Consider the following 23470-nt stretch of genomic DNA (forward strand, 5'->3'; position numbering starts at 1 on the left):
TTTGTATTTTCCAGTGTGCTCCTATAATCACAACCTCATTTGTGCCTTACTGGTAATTTGAGAAAACAGTGAGGGCAGAAGACGTTTTCATTTAACAGTTTAGAAAATTAAAGCAGAAAATGAAATGCTTTATCCTGTACCAGGTCATGAGTCAGTGAAGTACATAGAATTAGAACACAAGTCTCTAGCTACTGGCTGGTGTTATGGACACAAGTGGATAATATATCCTATAATCGAAGACTTATTAACTGAGATGATTCCCAAGTTCATTTTGGACATGACCAACTTATCTATATGGAAAAGAACTTTGCTTTTCAAACTTTTTAAACCATCTATTCATTCCCAATACACAGGACACAAAGAATACAGTATTTAATGGCTTGTTCTGTTTTTTCCTGTTTGTTAGTAGCAGTGCGTTCATGTCTTAGTCATTTTCCAAATTTCAGCAACTATATTTGTTACTCTTTTTCATTGGAATTAAGAGACCAAAGAGTGTGTTTCAAAAAGCCTGTTTACACAAATAGTTTATGTTTATCTACAATATATAAGAAATACATAAGTATTATTCACTTATAAAAAGAATAAATTGCAGTTCTTACTAAGCCGTATCTGATCAGACAATTCCCTGTTTACTACTTTGACTCATATTATGGAATGTTTGTGCAGCACCAGACTCATTCATAGGACAAATGCAGCAATAGTCAACTATTAATCCTTTATTCAGTAGGTCCTATCTTTGTGAAAAATATTTAGTTTATTGTTAAGAGAGAGAAAAAGAGCAGAAGAGTTAATTCTTGGATTTCAGAGGCTTTCCAGTAATTTGCAGTGATATAATATCATAGAAGGAAAGATCTAGGTATCTGACAGTGCAGGAATCACATCAAGACTCAAATGGTAAGACAAACAAAAACAAACAAAAAACCTATTTAATAAGCATTTACTAAAGTATGTGTGGGACACTTTCTATTATGTATCTCTTTCAATCTTGAACAAGGCCCAGTGAGAAAATCAGTACTATTTATTCTTCACTTTACAGATGAGGATATTGAAACTAAAAGATTAAATTAACCACTTAACATCCCCAGAATGGGAGGTCAGATTTTGAACCCAAGTTGGAAGAGGACATCAAAGACATTGTATTCTTTGTCTTTCATCTATATATATTAAAATATTTTCTCTTTTGCAACTCCAGAAAGATCAGAACAGTTCATTTTGGTTGTTATCAGAAAGTTTCAACAACTATCCAGATTTATAGGCCAAATCCACCGATCAAATAAAGCAATCAGTAAAATGATGAGGTGGGATGAATGACATGGAAATTGAGCAATAAAATACTTCTTATTGGAGGTGAATTGTGGTCCCTACAGTGTGATGTATACTTACGGGACTTCTTGGTGGTAACGTTGACTGGAGGGCTTGAGGGCCCTGTCCCGGCAGTGTTATAAGCTCTCACAGAAGCAAAGTAGACGGTGTTAGCTTTCAGGCCTGTGATATTTTTTGTTGTGATGTTTCCACTGACCCTGATTTTGCCAATCATGGATTCTTTGGAATCATCTGTCCAGTATAAAACCTGCTCATTAAAAACATAAAATAAGCAATTTATTGTTTCCTAATAACTGCCAGCCACAGTGGTGTATGGGAAGAAGTCAGGAGTGCAAATGAGAGGATATTTTTCAATTAAAATGGTTATACAATGAAAACAAAATAATCAAAGTCCAAAATTTATATGGAAGAAATTTAAAAAAATATGAAATCACAATGGAAATGAGAAAACCTATTTTTTATCACAATAAAATATTTCATGAAATATCTAAAAGGTAACAGCTTTATCCCCCCCACCAAAAAAAAAGTAAAAAGTGAAAGTGTTAGTCACCCAGTCATGTCTGACTCTTTGCAACCCCATGGACTGTAGCCCACTAGGCTCCTCTGTCCATGGGATTCTCCAGGCAAGAATACTGGAATGGGTAGCCATTCTCTTCTCCAGGGTATCTTCCCGACACAGGGATCGAACCCAAGTCTTCAGCTTTGCAAGCAGATTCTTTACTGTCTGAGCCATCAGAGCTGAAGCCTCAGGTATACAGTAGTAAGTTAGAACAAAATAAGAGTCATACTTTCAATGAAAGACTCACATTATGATGTTTTGCTATTGACATTTCTTCCAGAGTTCTTTGAGTCACAGATGAATTATTAATTCAGCATATACTGATCCCTTCCTATACATTAGCACTGTTTTAAGCAAATTGGAAAAGACAAGAAAGCATAAGGCATGCCTTTGCACCACTTATAATCTAGTTAAGATGTTAGAGCACATATGTGAAAAGAAAGCAGAGGATGCATCTGCCAAAAATCATATGGAAATAAATGCTATAAGACTTTGAAGACACATAAAACCAGAAAATTATCAGATAAGAGTTCAAAGAGCAGGGGAGAGTAGAGATGATCTTTGAGAAATAAATAGGGTTCACTTAAGAGGTATGGCCTTCTAGGACTGGAGTGGTAGAGGCACCTACAGAAAGTAGAACTTTCTGTTTGGACAACATGGTTCTTATAAAAGGAGAAAAAAGAATAAAGGCAAAATCCTACTTTCATTCTAACACCAAAACAAAGAAAACCTTGTTACTCATTTTTGAATCATTAGATTTGCAAGTCAAAGAAGAGTAATTGATTAATAAGTCCCATCTATTAACTTTGTGAGAATGAAAGACTGTAAGTTTGAAATGATTTGTTTCACTCTATATAGACTATAAAGGCAGATTAGGAGAATGCAAGCTTTATCTTGTCACATAATTGCCTTTTCCAAGATGACTAACTTTTTTCAAGTAATGCTCCAGTTCAGGATTAGGTTTCCCGGTAAGATTCGTCTATGGTTTAACATCACTAAAGATTAAATGCTTATTTCTCCCCAAGAAACAAACATGACTGTAGCTTGGATAATTAAACAAGATAATCACCTGATGACTTTTAAAATTCTACCATTTGTTAATTTACTTGCTTAGGATCACCTGGAAAGATCCTCTTCATTAATTCCCCTCTGTAGCTTTAGACCCACACTATCTTATATTCAGGGTTTCCTGGGTTGGCTCAGTGGTAAAGAATCCACCTGCAATGCAAGAGATGCAGGAGACACAAGTTCTTTCCCTGGGTCAGGAAGATCACTTGGAGGAATAAATAGCACCTCACTCCAGTATTCTTGCCTGGGAAATCCCATGCACAGATGAGCCTGGTGGGCTACAGTCCATGGGGTCACACAGAGTCAGACACAACTGAGCACAGAATAGCGCAACTTATATTAAGGACTAGATTGGTAGTATAGGATTGTTGAACAGAGCTATTGCTAGCTGGCATATTCAGAGTGCAGAGTGAAATTATTGTGGATTACCTCATAGCCCAGAACTCTTCCAGTGTTTCTATTCCAGGCAATAGCATTCCATGAAACCTCCATTTCTGAAGCAGAAAAGCTTTGAACAGAAGTTCCCCTTGGGGCCAGTTGAGGTTCTACCATCCAGAGAAAGACACAACCATCTTAAGCAGAGTGGTTCATAGAAAACAAATGCAAAATATACATACAGTCTCAAAGAGGACAATTCCAGTATTGACTACAACTTACCATCTTCCCCAGAGTAGATAATGGATGCAGTACTCAGGGGTCCTTCTCCTTCCTTATTATATACACCCACTTTGACTTCAAAGGGAGAGAGAGGGATGATGTTTTCATTTCTGTAAATAAACCTTGATGACTCTACAGATGGTACTCTTTCCTTGGTCCAGGTTGTCGAGCCTACTGGCCGCAGCATGACGATGTATCCAAAGTCCTCTCCATTCTGTAGTTCTTCTGGAATTGACTTGGGCAGAAGTGATCAGTCACTGAGTATTTACAAAAATATTTTGTATAGCTATTATAATATTGATTGATTATTTGGCATATCTTTTATAGAGATAAGATGGATATTTACACTGATTAATGAAGTTATTTAAAAAATAAAATTTCTATTGGGAATGCCAATTAGAAAAATGATCCCAATAGAAGATACTCAAATAAATGAAAAATTTAAATGGAAATGTAAAACAGGTTTTACATGCTTATATCACCTTCCCTCCCTGCTGCTACCTCTTGGCAACCACAAGTCTGATCTCTATGTCTGTGAGTCTGTTTATGTTTTGTAGATAGGTTTATTTGTGCCATATTTTAGATTCCACATGTAAGTGATATCATGATAGTTGAATTTCCCTTTTTGAACTACTTCACTTAGTATGATAATCCCTAGTTGCATCATGTTGCTGCAATGGGCATTATTTTGTTCCTTTTATGGTTGAGTATTATTTCATTATATATATATATATATATATACACACATACACAAAGAAGATGCATACACACACACACACACACACACACACATACTCGCCACATATTCTTTATCCATCAGAATCTCTGAATGCTTTAAGTCCTCTCCATTATGGAATTTGAATATGATACATAGGTGTTTGGGGGCAATAATAAATAAACTTAGAGCAAGCAATAAGTAGAAAACGTACAGTAGCAGGACGCTGAGGCAGTGGAAGCTAAGAAAAAATTGAGGCTGTAAATTATACAGAGAAGAGACAGAATTTAGCTGTTAGTCAAGTAGAAAACTGGATGTAAAGTAAATGGGAAGAACTGAAGGACGAGCAGGAGGGACTGTTGGAGCTGGGGCTGGATTATCAGAGTCGCTGACAGCACTGGACAATTTTTCAGTTCTTCATTTAATCTGTCTGCTTAGCTACTGAGACTGTTTTCCATTCTCAGTATTTCTCAAGTAGCTTTAAAATCAGTTCAGTTCAGTTTAGTCACTCAGTGGTGTCCAACTCTTTGCCACCCCATGGGCTGCAGCACATCAGGCTTCCCTGTCCATCACCAACTCTTGGAGCTCACTCAAACTCATGTCCATCGAGTTGGTGATGCCATCCAACCATCTCATCCTCTGTCATCCCCTTCTCCTCCTGCCTTCAATCTTTCCCACCATCAGCGTCTTTTCCAGTGAGTCAGTTCTTCACATCAGGTGGCCAGAGTATTGGAGCTTCAGCTTCAGAATCGGTTCCCTCCAAAGAATATTCAGGGCTCATCAAGAGGCTCCCACTTTCTGCCTTTAGAGTGGTATCATCTGCATATGAGGTTGTTGATATTTCTCCCAGCAATCTTGATTTGAGCTTATGCTTCATCCAGCCCATCATTTCACATAATGTACTCTGCCCATATAAGTTAAATAAGCAGGGTGACAATATACAGCTTTGATATACTCCTTTCCCAATTTGGAACCAGTCTGTTGTTCCATGTCCAGTTCTAACTGTTGCTTCTTGACCTGTATACAGATTTCTCAGGAGGCAGGTAAGGTGGTATGGTATTCACATCTCTTTTAAGAATTTTCCACAGTTTTTTGTGATTCACACAGTCAAAGGATTTGGTGTAGTCAAACAGAAGTAGATATTTTTCTGGAATTCTCTTGCTTTTTTAATGATCCAACAGATGTTGGCAATTTGATCTTTAAAATAAATCCATATTAGTCAAGATGACCTGATCTCTACTTCTTACCATGTAGAACAATCTAACAAATACAGACAGTGAAAAGTGGAAGAAATACACAGTCCTGAAATCTTAGAAAATAAAATGCTTTCTTGTGTTAACACTTCTCTTTCACAGATAGATCAGAATTAAAACAGTTAATTTTGAGTGGTATGGAAGTGATTTATAAGAGTTTAAGACACTTGCTAGAGTATTTGACTTGTTTTGGATGCTTCTCTAATCTCAGATTTAGGACTTCTGCTTTTGTTAGCTAAGTACAATTAATGTTTCACATGGCATTCCCTCAAGAAAGATCTGCATCCGACATATTCAGTTTAGAAGGGAAAAGAGACTTCTTTAGGTTCTTCCTTTCATCCTTTTCATATTGGCTGATCCAATGATGGAGAAATATACAGAGCTATTTAAGGTGGGCAGAAAGATAATTTTCTCCTTTAAACAAAGAAAGTATTCAACAGTATACAAAAATTCAGACATTCCACTGGTAATGAAATCTCTTAAAGCTGATAAAGGCTAAAAATATAATTTTTCACCACTGTGTCTGTAGGAAATAAATTTTTAGTATAGACGAAGAGTCAACAAAGCTATGGCCTTTGAACCAAACCTGATCTATAGCCTGGTTTTGAAAATAAAGTGTTTTGGAAACACAGTCACACCTGTGTTATGTATAATGATATACGGCTTTTGAATGACAATGGCAAGGTTGAACAGTTATAAAAAAAGACCGTACATCCTGTAAGACTGAATAGTTTCACTGACCTTTTAGAAAAAAGTGTACCAACTGCCAGTTTAGGTGTTTATCTTTTACTGTACAGTGTTTTATAGTCACATTTTATGTGAGATATTTACCACAAGCATCTCAAAGTTGGGAGTACTTTGGAGTATAAATGAAGATAAGATGCGAAGATATGAGTAAAAATACTTTAGAAAAGGAGTTAGTAGTTATTCCATCTCTAAGATTAGATATCATGTCTGCTGCTGCTGCTGCTGCTAAGTCACTTCAGTCATGTCCAACTCTGTGTGACCCCATAGACAGCAGCCCACCAGGCTTCCCTGTCCCTGGGATGCTCCAGGCAAGAATACTGGAGTGGGTTGCCATTTCCTTCTCCAATGCATGAAAGTGAAAAGTCAAAGTGAAGTCGCTCAGTCGTGTTCGACTCTGTGCGACCCCATGGACTGCTGCCTACCAGGCTCCTCCGTCCATGGGATTTTCCAGGCAAGAGTACTGGAGTGGGGTGCCATTGCCTTCTCCAGGTATCATGTCTAGGTTAGTGCAAACAAAACAAACCAAAATAGAAATATACACAAAATACACAAAACTTTGGTATAGAAGAAAACATAGGTCTATTATACTACAGTGTAATTATAAACCACAATGATGGAGTCAAACTGAGTTTAGAACAGTGATTGGACCTGGATTAGTGCTAAAAGTTCAAGGGGGTACTTCTTCATCCACAATGAATGACTTTGGCCTTCAGTGGTCTCTTTGTACTCCCAAGTTCTTTTTCAAAACCTTGTTCAGATATGCTATGATGATATGCTACTGACCTCCTCTCAGACTGAGTTAAGACTGTCCTGTTGGGTTCTGAGCATTCAGACCTTTTCTTAAAAATTTATTTTTGTACCCTGACTGCTTGGAACAGTGTGATTACTCATTAATTACATGTTCATTGAATTAAAAACATTACTACATTCCTGGTGGCTCAAACTAATGTGTTCATCTCCTCCTAAGTATACATACCTGATTCCTTGAAGAAGTTCAGGCACCAGAAGAATTTGGCTCAGTAACTGCATGTACATGATGCCAAATGTGAATGATAAATGGGAATTTGCATCCATTTATACAGTTTCTGTTAGTATCTGCATATTTGATATCCCAAGAAAAATACACAAAGGGATTGATTTTAATTGAATTTTTTAAAAATTTAGGTCAGAAAAAAATTTTTGTAAAGTGATAGATTCTCAAATATTGGGGAATCTAGGGTCTCTTGCAGCAACACAAAAGCAGCAATATAGAACACATAAGAGAATAGGACTGGTGGTGGTGAATGTATTTCAGGCAGGAGGCCAGATTTGGCCTGTAGGTGAAGGTCTTCAGAACCCAGCTTAAGAAAAAGAACACTATAAATCATGGAAAGATTTTTTGTTGTTAATATCATCTCTATTTAAGAATAGTATACATAGAATTTCCCATTATCCCCATGTATAGACTGAGTAAAAACCACAATTTACCTACCTTCAGTAATTTCTGACCATGGAGGAAAAAAATAGGTGAAGTCAGACCACTGATGAAATACTCATATGACTTTCAAAGAATGTTGAAACCTATATAACCTACTCACCATTCCATAAAAACAATCCTTTTAGACCACTCGAGAGTCAGTGTTTTTTGTGGGAAACTTGTTTGGTAGACAGGAATTATTTTAACTTAATATTCAAAGCAAATACAGAACTCCCACCTTCCCTGAACCTTAACTTTGCATAGGGACCATTGGAATTCTAATTCAGGACAAAGTGAAAGAGAATGGAATGAAAGTCCTGTGGTCAGATGCTTCTCTGTCCATCAGTCTCACGTTTCTAAGTCTGTTTTCTGGATGTGGCATCATGACCACCTAACATTGTCATGGAGTAAATGACATGAAATGTCCAGCACAGCATCTAAAATCCTGTAAGTTCTCGACAAGTGAGTTACCCCCGTGTCAGGCCTCTTAGGATCCCATCGCTCTTCCAGGGCCACACCTGGCTCCTGGCTCTGTCTGTCCCAACTTTTAGAAAACATTTATGTGTCTCCATGTTCTCTCATATGAAGAGAGCTTAATACTACTATTCTTTCTGTAATGGAATTTTGTGAGGAATAAAATGAACCCTGTATATAGAATGTTTTATACTACTGCAGAATCATTTACAGATGCAATGTATTACTACTCTTCTACAATGGTATTTCTCAACCTCAGCGCTCTTGACATCTGGGGGCATGTATTTTCTTGTCATGAGTGGGGGTGGGTACTATCCTGTGCATTGCAGGATGTTCATCAGCATTCTTGCCTCAGATACAACCCTCCCCTCAGTTGTAAAAAACCATACGTGTCCTCAGATATTGTAAAATATCTCCTGAGGCATGAATCACCCCCGACCTCTTAATGAGAGCCCCTCTAATGTATCAGACATCACAATTTTTAACTAAAACATCCATGGCCATCATGTTCTTAGGTGTAATGTTAAAATGTCCAAAGAAGTAGATGTTATGGCTATGAAAATTATCATCACTGTGTCAAAAGCAAGTACACGGGGCAATGACATAGCAAGGCTCTTTTATCAATTATACCTGAGGCTCAAAGCTGATAATAAAGGCATGAATGCAATGCATTCCAAAGAATACAAACCATTTATATGTAGGACTCCTTGGCACAACTTAGCCTATGAAAAATAAAAGTGAAAGTCGCTCAGTCGTATCCAACTCTTAGCGACCCCATGGACTGTATAGCCCATGGAATTCTCCAGGCCAGAATATTGGAGTGAGTAGCCGTTCCCTTCTCCAGGGGATCTTCCAAACCCAAGGATTGAACCCAGGTCTCCTGCATTGCAGGTGGATTCTTTACTAGCTGAGCCACAAGGGAATGACCCAAGAGAAATGCACAGAAAGGGAGTGCTGATTTAAGGGAGAGACTAGTGGGGAGATATTTCTTTTGAGACAATTGTAGAAAAAGCTGTGTATTCCCAGCCCCTACCCAAGAGAAGTAAAGGGGCTACTTCTTACCTCTTGCCTAACCAAGTGACAAGGCTTCAGGAAAAAAAAAAAAGACTCATGGAATGTGGGGGATATGGGGAATTTGTCTGGAATTTGGGGGATGTGGGTTCTTTTAACTGACAAATGCCTGAGAAACTTCCAAAGAGGAGAGAGACCTGGACAGTGTATTGTAGCAGAGTAAAGACAGGCCAAGTGGGGACTCATTGCACCTCCACAGAACATGGAACAAAGGTGTATGTTTGCTGAGAGCAGATTTGAAGCCCATGTAGGAAGCTGTCTGTGAGCACCATTAAAAGGGGCTGTCCGCAAACAGTGTCTAGAGGAGAGAGACGACCTATAACCGAAAATCTGGCCATGGATCACCAGACTCCAGTAACTGAGGAGACCTTCCAACAGCCTGCGCCAAGAGATGACAACTAGAAGGCCCCAGTGGGGCACCTCCTGGACCTTCCCCACCACCACCACCAAAAAAAATCATGGCAAAACAAACAACTGCTCTCTGAAATGTCAGTTAGAGTATACCAAAGTCAAATTACAAATGACCATCAATCAGGACCATTTCTGTCCATTACCTCTTCTCCCAATCCTAATTCACAATAACTCTGGAGGAATTATCTTGGGAAAGGAGAAATTGAATAGCAGAATGAAGGAAAGGGGAGAACTAAATATGTATTCTCTTTCACACTATTGAATTCCTTCCCTAAGGCAGACCTGAGCATCTGGAAATGAGAAACTTTAGATTGGTTGAAAGTCCAAATTTTATGATAATAAAAAACAGGTTTAAAAAATTTTAAAGTACAAAAATCAACCTACCTGTTAATAGTGATGATTACAAAAGCTATGCCGTCTGCCTAAGCTTTCATCTACATGCAGGGAAGAACAAATTGGAAGGATTTAAAGAGCAATGATAGGGAAAAAATTATTTTTTACCTGCATTCTGCTGAGCCTAACTCATGAATATTTTAGAGGTAATAAATAAAATAATTTCTAGTTCATCAACTAGTAACAAAAATGCTACTGACCCACCATCAGCAGACACTGGGCTATGTTTCATATTTGGGAAAGAATTGTATTGAGTTAGTCAACACAATTGCTGGGGGAAAAATACTCTCTTAATTGGGGGAAAAATACAAAAAATTTCCAATACCTCCTCTAAATTATGCATTATCAGGAGTCTCTCATACCATGTATTTTTATATACTCAATAGTGATCAAATAAATCTTCTTTGTTTTTCAATATTCTTCTTGGCCAGCTAAATCTTTTTCCCTCAAAATAACTGAGTTGGATAGAAAATTACCTCCCAAGTAATGATGAGTTCAGACCGACTTCCTCCTCCTCCATTGATGTTTGTTGGTGCCACGGCAGGGACTAAAAGCAACCAAGAGAAATGTAGGATGGCAATTATTAAAGTATTTTTTCATCATGAAGAATTTTATTTTTGGATTTCACCTTAAAAAAATCTCACGCAGGCACATTATGAGAGAGTCTTCATTTTTAATGAACATAAATTATGTTTACAAATATCCAAATTTCTAAGAGAGAGGACACAGTGTTTGATACATGAGCACCCTGGCTCCAAAATCGAGTAACATCATGTGTTTGATATTATTATGCATCATCTACTAATTGGCAAAATGATGTTCCATTCAGATGGTAACAGCAACACTGCTGATTTAGTGCCTAATTATACAGTTGTGCTGTAAACAAATTACTGAGGCAGTCTATTAACTAATTTTTTTCCAATAAACAAACTAAAATAATTTTTCTTTTTGTTAGTCATCAGGATATTTTAACGATTAAAAATGAGTCCTTAAAATATATCAATTAAAATACTCTTGGTTTATAATTTCATGTTTGAATCTCAAATCTCTCACTACAGAATAGGACCTTTCCTCTAATTTTTCACAGTCAATGTAAGAAGATGTTCTCTGATCAAGGACATGATTGAGAGAATTACCTGGGTTTAACTTCAGTACCCTAAGACTCAGTGGTAGAATAATACAGAGACTGATCATGTTTACAAATTAGGAAAATAAACATCCTTCAATTATACCTTTGTAAGGACTAGTACAATGAAATATAAACATTTCAAGGTAAATTGTAGAATTGATGACAACTGTGAGCATGAGTGGAGTAGTGTAGTGTATAATCAGAATGAAGTTTTACTTTATACATGTTGAAGTGTTAAAAAGCACTTTTCCTGAAATAATAACAAATGTATGCTAAATCTGTGATAAGGATACTTTTTAAAGGTTGAATTATATGCAATTATTTATATTCAATCATTTTAAATTAAAATATGCAATGTTTAATTTCTCATTTAAAATTTTTCTTCTACCATGGGTACCATTCAGATAAATCTAAACTTCTTATTTTATTTATTCCCATTTCATACATATTTAACTCCATAAGTGATATACGGATATAATAATCTCCTTTCCTTTTTAAATAGTAACACCAAACATTACCCACTTTCATATTCACATTAACCCTAACTTTGCCTATTTTGATCTTCAGAATTTATTCAGATGATTGCCCTGCACCCATACTCTATTTTCTAAGTCTTCCAAAGCCTTTGGCCAAGTGCAGTGTGAATCAGAATAGATTCTATAGTTGCAAGGATAGCTTTACAGTGACATACTTTAGGGCAATCGAATAGTTCAGATGTATAAGAAAATTATTTTAAATTATGCTTAACTCTTTCGAAGTCATCAGTATTCTGGGTAATAGAAGTTCCTTCTTTTATTCAGTTTTCAAACGAACCATACTAATACTAAAACCATATTGAGAGGAATTATTTTTGATGATACCATCCCTCAAAAAAAAGTCACACTTCAGTATGATTTGGAGATTCAGGAAAATCATTATAAATACCAAGTTTCATTATGCTACTGAAATGAGAGTATTAGTGATTAACAGAAAGTGACATTAAAAACTTTATTGTAAACCTTTAGAGTCAGCATCAACACTGCCCAGAGCTTCCATAATACAAATCAGCTTTAAACAATTTAAACTGAAGCTAGTATCCAGAGTCATGAGGCACATGTCTAGATTCATATAAGGTTGTTCTGTGATAGGGCTTGGGAATTTCTGTGTTTAGGCATTTCACTATGTCAGGCCTTTTCTCATTTAGTTTATGGACTACTGTTATGGTGAATGCTGGAGCTTAAGTCTGGATGTCTGCTTTCTAATACTGACTGTCCAAGATCATCAGCTACATCCTGGCCTTTCTTTTCTTCTATTAAAGACTCACCTCTTAGCTCTAAATTTTTTTAGAATTATTTAATTTATGTTATCACTATCGAATGTATTATTTTCCAGCCCCAGTTCTATAATAAAATGACTTACATTACCTTTAGTTTAAAAAGTGATTTATTGACATCTGACAGTTGCGCACACTTTTTTGGAAGTAATTTGTGTGTGTTAAACCAAGCCAGCAACAGCATGATCCTTCATAGGTGACTGGATAAGAATATGAACTTTTCTGGCTAGATTCATTGAGATGATCAAATATTACCTTGGATGTGAAAGTTTGAGTGGAACAAAGAATATCCATTGAAAAGAGTTTAAGGTGTGATTTCTGAGGCAGGTTCTACTGTATTCTTCTGTTCAGCAAACCACTTGATGCTCAATTAGTGCTTCTATTAAATGAGTTTAACATTCACCTCATTTCCATGTGGAAAATTTGATGCTATCACTCATTGAAGCTGCAAAGCTAGGTCAGAGTTGAAAAATAAGTGGAAATGTGTGGCTGACTGCACCAACAGATTCGTAGTTAATTCTTGGCTACAATATTTAATGAAACAATTGGTAACTTATTTACATTTACAAATCTACAGATTCTCTATTGGATTTTGGCTAGAAAACAGATAAGATGAGAGGACTGCTTTTGAAAAATTCTTATTTTTGACATGCCTTCTTAATCATCTTGTTTTGAATTCACTTTTTGGAGAAAATACACATTGCTCTGTGCACATAAAAATGGAAAATAAGAGCCACTGGTTTACTGCTTCTGATTGTGGACCAAAAATGCTACATGACTTCTCACTTATTATTTTTAGTAACTATATCATAAACAATCTTCTTCATCTTTAGAAGACATTGATATCTTACCTGATGATTTGGTTCTTAACAATTCTGATGGCTTGCTTGGTTCTCCAATCCCAATGCTGTTCCCAGCAACTACACGAAATTCATATTCAACCCAAGGATTCAAACCAACCACTGTTGCATTGAATGTCTTACCATTGAGAATTTCTGGAACTGAGAAGAAGGTTATGCTTTAGGCAACTAAATTGGCACTAACTGAAAAAAAATCAACTATTTAATCAAAACAAAACAAAATATCTGTTTTAGAAAGTCATCCAAAATCATGCATCACTTACCCGTAGAAACAGCCTGCCAACCCACAGAAAATGGTGTCCGAGCCTGAATACTATATATTTGAATGGGGCTGTTATTATCTGAGCCTGGTCTCCAGCTTAGTTGACAAGTAGTACTGGAAATATGTTTCACTCTTACATCCTCTGGGGGCCCTGGGGGACCTTGAAAAATATGTTTTATGATGACTATATTAGAAATTGTTAAATTTGTGGATTTGGAACAAGGATATTTGATCTGTCATGCTTAGAAAATAAAATATCGAACATAATGTATTTTAGCACATTACTTGTGATAAAAACCCTATTAATTCAGCTTACATGGTGAGAGATTAATTTAGAAATGCTTCCTTTGAAGATTAGAAAATGCCAGTCATGGGATTGTTGAATATCATCCAATAGAGAGCTAATCTCAAAAACTGAGAACCATTCTCACCCATTCCTCTCTCCAAAGCTAACTCAAATAAATGCAACTGATATGGAGAACTTCAAAAACAAGAGTGGTTTATTATGAATAGAAAGCACATCTAAGTTTTAGGGGCCAATACTGCTAGCTAAGTCTGATCATTCCTTATAAAGAAACAAAACCTACTCAATTCAATGTTCATATCTGTAGTCACACCCTGGGGTGCTGGAGTTTAGGAAAAAAACATTGTGCTATTTATTTTACTGCTTTATCATAATGTGGTTACTCAAAGATCTACCATGTACATATTAATGTCTTTGATTGTGAATAAACAGTGCTGTCATCTATTTTCACCATTTATGCTTACCTCTCACAATGATATCACCATCAGCAGATAAACTCTCAAGAGTTGTTTTTACTGTGCATAGATATTTTCCTGAATGATTTAACTGAATATTCCTTATCATCAAATCCCCAACAGATTCCTGTAGATAGAAAGGGAAAAAGGGATAAAAACATAATGACACCCAGCAGGTCTCATTTTTTTTTTAAAGCTGGATAAATACGAAATATGAGGCACCTCTGAGATTAGGAGATATACCAGTATCATTATAGTTTTTCATACTTGACCCCTTTCATTACCCCCTTAATTATAATTGCATCTAGAACACAAGCACTTCTATGAAAGATATAAAACAAAATAAAAACAGATGCAGCTTTGTAAACAGACAGTGAGTGATTATCCATGCAAATAAATATGGGGACAATAATTAAGAACAAGGTTGATTCATGTAAAAGGCTTGATCCACTTTATTAAGCACTTAAAAATTTCAGCAACTTACTCCTCCAATCCTCTCAAAATGAGCCATTCCTTTTTTAAAGTCTATGACGTCTCCATTGAAAGACCATACAAATACAACGTCAACGGAGGGGTCACGGGACACTTGGCAAGGTAGGACTATACTCTCGCCAACTGTAACGTCCATTGTGGAAGGCGGAACGGTAATAACAGTCCTCTCTGTTGAGAAAAAAATTATTGTTTTAAAACCTTATAAAATGCTAGCATATGGCTATAAAATACATATTTTGAATCGTTTTGCTATTGTTTGAAATTATATAAGTCCAACATGAAAGCTCTACTATACTCAATAAGAAAAATTATATTCCCACTTTTCAAATATTTCTACATTATTAAATATAACCTATTACTTGTAAGAAAATTCAAGACACATTCTCATTTATACTTAATATTAAAATAAGTAGAAACCAGGGACCTCAAAAGACAACATTCACTACATAGAGAGTGTACCACACCATTTTTATTATTATTTTGTTCTGAAATTCCAGGCAAAACCCACAAAATGGTTAAAACTCTAATTATTCGGTTAATTTCATATACTAGAAACAATTGTGTTCCTAAGTTCATAATTACAATAGTTCATATTATATTAAAATTTATAATCATAAGTTTATATTTGCCAATGTGAATACTACATATTTATTCTATTTCTGACATAGTTGTGATAAAAAAATTTCTATTTTAAAGTACAACATGAATAGGACAGAGGTGACTTTTTTATTTTTCATCCAGATTTTTTTTTTTTTTCCTCCAATTTTATTTTATTTTTAAACTTTACATAATTGTATTAGTTTTGCCAAATATCAAAATGAATCCGCCACAGGTATACACGTGTTCCCCATCCTGAACCCCCCTCCCTCCTCCCTCCCCACACCATCCCTCCGGGCCGTCCCAGTGCACCAGCCCCAAGCATCCAGCATCATGCATCGAACCTGGACTGGCAACTCGCTTCCCACACGATACTTTACATGTTTCACTGCCATTCTCCCGAATCTTCCCACCCTCTCCCTCCCCCACAGAGTCCATAAGACTGTTCTATACATCAGTGTCTCTTTTGCTGTCTCGTACACCGGGTTATTGTTACCATCTTTCTAAATTCCATATATGTGTGTTAGTATACTGTATTTATGTTTTTCCTTCTGGCTTACTTCACTCTGTATAATAGGCTCCAGTTTCATCCACCTCATTAGAACTGATTCAAATGTATTGTTTTTAATGGCTGAGTAATACTCCATTGTGTATATGTACCACAGCTTTCTTATCCATTCATCTGCTGATGGACAACTAGGTTGCTTCCATGTCTTGGCTATTATAAACAGTGCTGCGATGAACATTGGGGTACACGTGTCTCTTTCCCTTCTGGTTTCCTCAGTGTGTATGCCCAGCAGTGGGGTTGCTGGATCATAAGGCAGTTCTATTTCCAGTTTTTTAAGGAATCTCCACACTGTTCTCCATAGTGGCTGTACTAGTTTGCAATCCCACCAACAGTGTAAGAGGGTTCCCTTTTCTCCACACCCTCTCCAGCATTTATTATTTGTAGACTTTTGGATCGCAGCCATTCTGACTGGTGTGAAATGGTACCTCATAGTGGTTTTGATTTGCATTTCTCATCCAGATTTTTTAATTTTAGAGTTACACATCTATCATAAAAAAAATTTGCTTCTAAAAATATGTGTCACAATATCAATCCTTGCTCTACAAGTTCTATGATGTCATTGACCAGTTTCAAAGGACAATTTGAAAGGACACAAACAAATTTCCAGTTGGACTCAGGAATCCTATATTTCTGTGGTTAAAATAGACTCATAGTGATATCATTTTTTACACATTTTATACCAAACTACATAGTTTTGCTTTTAGAGCACTAAGAATTTACCAAAATGGCAACTAAATAACCATAAAGAAAAAAAAAAAAGAACTTGGACACACATTTACATGTAGATATGCACTAGCTTACCAAAGTAAACTATATTCTAAGGGATTAATATTTAAGAATTAGGAATTTTGGAAAATTATATTTTAAAAATATTGTACATGAAGTTTCAAAACAGTTTTAAAGCAAAATGAAATTGGGACCCTGGAAAATCTCTTTCTCTAAAGATCACTCATAAGATAAAATTTAACCTTGTAGGAGGTAGGCTGAAATCTCTCCTTTCATTCTGGCTTCTCTGTATTGCTCAAGAAATCAAAGTAGCACTGAAGTTGAATGTGTATGTTCATACGATGAGTTTGCCACTGTATTTTATCAATAGAATGTTTAAGTATTGTTCTAATATTTTAAAAGTGGTGACTGCTTTCTTAACAATAAAAAAATAGGAAGAAATAATCATAGGCTTTAAGGTACACATAAATAAAAGCATCATGGAAAAATAAAAACACATATTTCTGAATATGACGGAGGAAAATCTAACCCAGTCTACATCAGATGCATCTTCTTTTTTTTTTAAATTGTTTATTTTAATTGGAAGATAATTACTTTACAATATTTTTTTTTCTTTTTTTAAAATTTTATTTTATTTTTAAACTTAACATAATTGTATTAGTTTTGCCAAATATCAAAATGAATCCATCACAGGTATACATGTGCTCCCCATCCTGAACCGTCCTCCCTCCTCCCTCCCCATACCATCCCTCTGGGTCGTCCCAGTGCACTAGCCCCAAGCATCCAGTATCGTGCATTGAACCTGGACTGGCATCTCATTTCATACATGATATTTTACATGTTTCAATGCATCTTCTTATTTTTATGTATTAAAGATACTCTTTCCCTTATTATGTTAGATGCATGCACTTTTTACTCTATTTCTGGGGAAACATTTCTAGAATGATTTTTAGGGCTAAATCCATTCTTAATCCCAAGCCTTCTTCATGGGTCTCCCCCAAAGAAAAGATAAACAATATCACAGTTTCAATAATACTTTTTAAAACTAGGGAATATTTTCCTTCTTATAGTATCTTTAAAAAAATATTTCACTAACATCTTATTTACATTCATAGGAGGATGAGGTGGATAATTCAATGTGCTGGTAGAATAAAACTGCTCTGATTTAAAGTTTTAGATCATGCAATTAAAAATAATTTTCAAGCATTAAAAATGAAAGCCTCTCCTTCTAATTATGGCACTACAAAGTGACAAAATTAGACAAATCATTCCCTATATACATAGCTCACCAGAAGTATATTAATGATGACTAAAACTCCATGAATAAGAAATAATTTATTACAATGTTCACATATTTTCACTAATTAATTCACTTATTAAGTAATATTTATTGAGCAACCACCAAATTCCAGCTGTCTGCTAAGTAAAGGAAATAAAATGAAACATTAAAAAACTAAGATCATGGCATCTGTTCTCATCACTTCATGTCAAATAGATGGGGAAACAATGGAAACAGTGACAAACTATTTTCTTGGGCACCAAAATCACTGTGGATGGTGACCAGAGCCATGAAATTAAAGACACTTGCTCCTTGGAAGAAAAGTTATGACAAACCTAGATAGCATAATAAAAAGCAGAGAAATTACTTTGCCAACAATGATCCATAGAGTCAAATACTCTTTTCCAATAGTCATGTGTGTATGTGAGAGTTGGACCATAAAGAAGGCTGAGCACTGAAGAATTGCTGCTTTTTGTGATTTTGGAGAAGACTCTTGAGAGTCCCTTGGTCTGCAAGAAGATCAAACCAGTCAATCCTAAAGAAAATCAGCCCTGAATATTCATTGGAAGGACTGATGCTGAAGCTGAAGCTCCAATACTTTGGCCAACTGATGTGAAGACATGACTTATTAGAAAAGACCCTGATGCTGGGAAAGATCAAAGGCAGGAGAAGGGGACGACAGAAGATAAGACGGTTGTATGGCATCACCAACTCAATGGACATGAGTTTAAGCAACCTCCAGGAGATGGTGAAGGACAGGGAAGCTGGTGTGCTGCAGTCCATGGGGTTGCAAAGAGCTGGGCACGACTGAGTGACTGAACAACAACAACAATGAAAAGAGAAGGAATTAAAGCACAAAATAAATATGATGCAATGTGTGCCTTAGAGGTTTATATCTAAAGCAACAAGCTGATATTAAACAACTGATATTAAACAACTCATACTTAGAAATACGTAGGTATAACTATGATGAAAAGTGAGAATGTTAGTTACTAAGAGTTGAGTCCAACTCCTTGTGACCCTATGGACTGTAGCCTACCAGGCTCCTCTCTCCATGGGATTTTCCAGGCAAGAATACTGGTGTGGGTAACCATTCCCTTTTCAAGGGGACTTTCCTAACCCAGGGATTGAACTGGGGTCTCCTGCATTGCAGAGAGATTCTTCACTATCTGAACCACCAGGAAAGCCCTGTAACTGTGGTAAGTGCCATATATTAGAAATAAATAATTCTATTAAAATAGTGAATGCTGAAGGATGATTTTTTTAAGAAAGAGTTGTTTTAGTTGACAGTAAAAGGCAAATGGATTTCCAGGTAGTGGAGTGGGAAAGAATCTGCTTGCCAATGCAGGAGGCTCAAGAGTCAATCTTAGTGTGAGGAAGATCTGAAGTAGGAAATGACAACGCACTGCAGTATTCTTGGGATAACAAAGGATTGGACATGACTGAGCACACACACAAAGAAGGCAAATAGGAGTTAGCTAAGTAAACATAATTGGCCGGAAGAAGTAACTTTATTCACCATGCAGGCAGGAGCATTTACAAAAAATCTGTGTAAAGAACAAATATAGCATGTGAATACAAGGCAGCCATTTTGCTAGAAAGCAGTGTTGGAGAGTGAACAAGGAGTGAAACTGAAAATTATGATAGACTCAAAATGTATGCTTTAGATGTTCTTATGGACAGCTACATAATATGTGGATTTTTTTTTAAATAGGGAAAAAGCAGTTTGCTAAATATGGAGAACTTTGATTTAAAACTAATATATGTATTACCTATAAAATGTAACAGAGTAATAGTGATACATGAGTAACAACATAAGCATACAAATTGCAAAAAATATATTTTTAGTTCAATTTTATATAATTCATTAAATAATAATACTTTATTAATAAAGTTAAGTCCCGATTGATCATGAGGGTTTTCTCACTTTTCTGTAAATCTATTTATTAGGTCATCAGAATTTACATTTTTAGTAATTTTATTTTAAGTGATTGACATCAGTTGTTCATGGCAAATATAAAACAACAAATGCTTTCTGAAATTTTTCTTTTAAAATTTGCAATCATGTTTCTGTTGATGCACTTGTTATAGAACGCTTGAGAGTATTTTATAGGTGTGACTAAATTGGAATAAACTTCCAATGAATTATTTTGAAATGTTGAATCTTAGACTGTCTAAAGATAATGATTCTCAAGGAACAATTTTTCTCTAAAAAGACTTAACTCTTCATACAAAGCCATTCTTCTTAAGTCTGGATTTAATTTTAGATGTTAATCTAAACAGTGAAACTTATATTCTTTGGACACAACCTGTAACTTGTGAAGGTTTCACAAGAAACTGAAAGTGGCTTAGTGGTTTGTGTATAATCCAAAATGTTTAGGCATTCTACTGCTATATCTTCAATTATGAAGAAACACTCATTAATATTTGGTTTACCTGAAACAGTATAAAAGTAGTATTTTTCCCATTGGGCAAATTAATATTTAAATTTGAATGTCTATTTCTAAGCCTCTGGATATTAGCTTTCTAGTGTTGCACACATTTTCAAAATCATGTATGCTAAACTTTGAAAACTTCATGTCACTATGATATGCTTTATTGCAATGTCCATATTTAGGCTTTTGCTTCATAATACTTTACTGACAAAATTTACTGGCTTGGCCCTGACGGAGCCTGTCCTGGTGCTCGGAATGAAGAGTTAATATTTGTACAGATGACATTTGACATCCTCTGAGGACAGATAGGGTAGCTGACCTCTCACCGTGGATCTTGACATTGACTCTTTCTCATTATCTTGCTCCCCTGAAGCCCTTGCTGTCATCCTCTGATTTTTCCACAGCTGCTGCCATCATCACCTTTATCAATTTGGCCCCAGGTCCTGATGTGCCACCCTCCTCTGGGCCTCAGCTCTCAGCACTCACTCCCATGAGGCACATGTGTGTACACGATACCACCTGTTGTGCAAAAATATTGACTGCATGGTGCACAGACCTGAACCCGTTTGTGCACAAGTAGCTGCTGCTGAGCCGTAAAAACTTGTTTGTGCTTCTACCCAGCATATCTCCTCTGCTCAAGTGCATGCTCCACTGTCCCTGTAGATTTTTCACTTACAAAGTGTAAGTTCAGAAACAAAGTGATCAAGGATTTCAAGATAGTGACAACAGAGCATTAGACCAAACATGAGGCAAAACTCAGCATGGGATCCTGTGTGACTGGGCTGCACAAGGCTGAAACCAGCCCTGGATGCCCTGTTAAAAAATTGCTGATAAAATGAGAAGCCTTGGAAGTACAAAGCAGAGGGAATAAATGGCATAGAGACATACCAGTTTCTGTACGGTGAAAAAAAAAGTGGATTATATTTAAAAGAAGAAGCTTCTATGTAGGCAGACTTGTTATCCAAAACAGGGAATGCATGATTATCTGAGCACAGTTTCCCTGTGAGTACCCTCCTGTGGGGGTGAGGGGGAGCATGGACAAGAACGCTTATAACTACTGTATTCTGTCCTCACACCACATGCGGACCTGCCCTAATCCTGTGTAGGTGGCTCTCCAACACCCACAAGACTGCTAATTGCTATCTAAAGAGCTCCCTTCTGCAACCGCCACAGTTCTATCTCTGAACTAGAAGTGAATATCCCGCAGAGACAAAGTCACACTTGCAGAGAATGGAAGAATGGTTCTCGAGCAGAAGAAACATAAACAATTTTTATGCTATTTTAGGGAAAGAACAAGGAGTAGTTTTAGTTCATTAACAAGTTCAGACTCCTCCTTTGCATACACTTTAACTTCTTAAGAAACTAACATTGGAGGAAAAAAAAGAAAAAAAGCTATTCAAATCACTCTGGAGGAGTGGAGGGATTTACATACACACTTCTAGTGTACTCTTTTCCTGGGAACGCATACATTCTGGTAGAGTAGGTGCAGTAAGCTGAAGCTCATTATTAACACTGAAATACTTCTTGGTATTTGTGGAAAAGTAAGATAATTAGGGCATGAATTATAATGAATTAAAAAAGAAGGATGTCAACTGTGCTAGACTGTATCATTTGTAAAACTTTGAAATTCTTTAAAGCTCTTTTTCTGAAACAAAATAGGAGGATAGTAATTCCTTTTCATTTCACATAATTATATTTTTCCTGCCTATTCCTTAAGTATTTATAGAAATTCTGCTCTAGTAGTTTAAAAATTTAGCATGAATTTCCTGGAGACTGTGTTCAAAATGTGAATTTCTCTGCTTCCACAAGAATTACGGATTCAGCAGGGTTGCAGGAAGGATCTAGAAATGGATTTTTAACAGGTTGCTTCTTCAGTTGATTTTGATGTGGTCAGTCCAGGTCCATGCTTTGAGAAATATTGCCTTAGGTTTTGAAAATTGAACTTGAATTTTCTATTTTAGGAAAGTCCAAGCTATGTAAACTATATTGTCATAAAGTCACCAATGCTTTGGTTTCAGGAGGAAAAAGTCATATCCAGTAAAATGTTACTGATTAGTGGTGCTTCAAAAATAAACCAAGATGAACTTCTCAGGCTATTCAACTATAATTAATTCTGTGTACTTTGTTTGCTTTTAGAGTTCCGTAGCACATTTTAGCATATTAAAAGCTCTGAATATTCCTGCATAAAGAATCTTTTAAAAATTTATTTAATTCTAGATTTCCTGCACTTACTAGATATGGAACATTTTTAATTCATGCAACACCTCTTAATATATCTTGAAATATAAAGAATTCTAAGAAATAAAGTTTGGAAATATGACTTTCATGGTTAAAGAGAGTTGAAATACACACACATATACATGTATATGTATACATGTATGTATATGTATATATGTATACATGTATATGTATGTGTATTTAGCATTCATTATGCATATATAAATATATATTTATGAGAAAATCATGTAAAATTTAACTCTGAAAAATTTTGGAGTAATTGTTAATATTTAAGATGAGAAAATTGGTTTATTGTTATGCTAAAAAGATCCTCTTATCATTTAAAATACATTCTGCAATATTCATAAATGGAATTATAGTATTTATGATTTGCCTTGAGATATTTGGGTGGATTTGGGGAAAGTAGGTGAGGGTATAGGTGAAACAAAGTTGGATATGAGTTGATAATGACCAACCCTGATTGATTTGTGCACAGTGTTCCTTATACTACCTTCTTTACTGTTTTGCATGTTTCTAATTTTCAGTAACAATAAAAGAAAGACAGAAAGAAAATGATGGGGATAATGATTATTTACATACAGAATAGGGAGGCAACTTTTCCATTCAGCTTTGAGTGATGACTGACCATTTTTTGAAGGTTATTTTAAATATGAATGGCATGAGTTAATGAAGAGTTCATAAAATAA

At 35.8% G+C, this 23470-nt stretch overlaps 1 protein-coding gene across 1 annotated transcript in view; it reads right to left on the reverse strand.

Annotated features, from left to right (window-relative positions):
• CNTN6 (contactin 6) overlaps positions 1 to 23470 on the reverse strand; it is a 260095-nt gene that overhangs the window by 13758 nt on the left and 222867 nt on the right. The window contains exons 12-19 of the mRNA XM_086366672.1: positions 14934 to 15109; positions 14459 to 14576; positions 13692 to 13850; positions 13420 to 13569; positions 10604 to 10674; positions 3608 to 3842; positions 3380 to 3495; positions 1384 to 1570 (exon numbers count right to left, since the gene is read on the reverse strand). Of these exons, the coding sequence (XP_086222798.1) occupies positions 1384 to 1570; positions 3380 to 3495; positions 3608 to 3842; positions 10604 to 10674; positions 13420 to 13569; positions 13692 to 13850; positions 14459 to 14576; positions 14934 to 15109 (1212 nt within the window). The remainder of the gene's footprint in view (positions 1 to 1383; positions 1571 to 3379; positions 3496 to 3607; positions 3843 to 10603; positions 10675 to 13419; positions 13570 to 13691; positions 13851 to 14458; positions 14577 to 14933; positions 15110 to 23470) is intronic.

The sequence above is a fragment of the Bos grunniens genome, chromosome 22, assembly GCF_055505025.1.
Source record: "Bos grunniens cultivar Pamir isolate PY7600 chromosome 22, Bosgru_T2T1.0, whole genome shotgun sequence".
Classification (NCBI taxonomy): domain Eukaryota; kingdom Metazoa; phylum Chordata; class Mammalia; order Artiodactyla; family Bovidae; genus Bos; species Bos grunniens.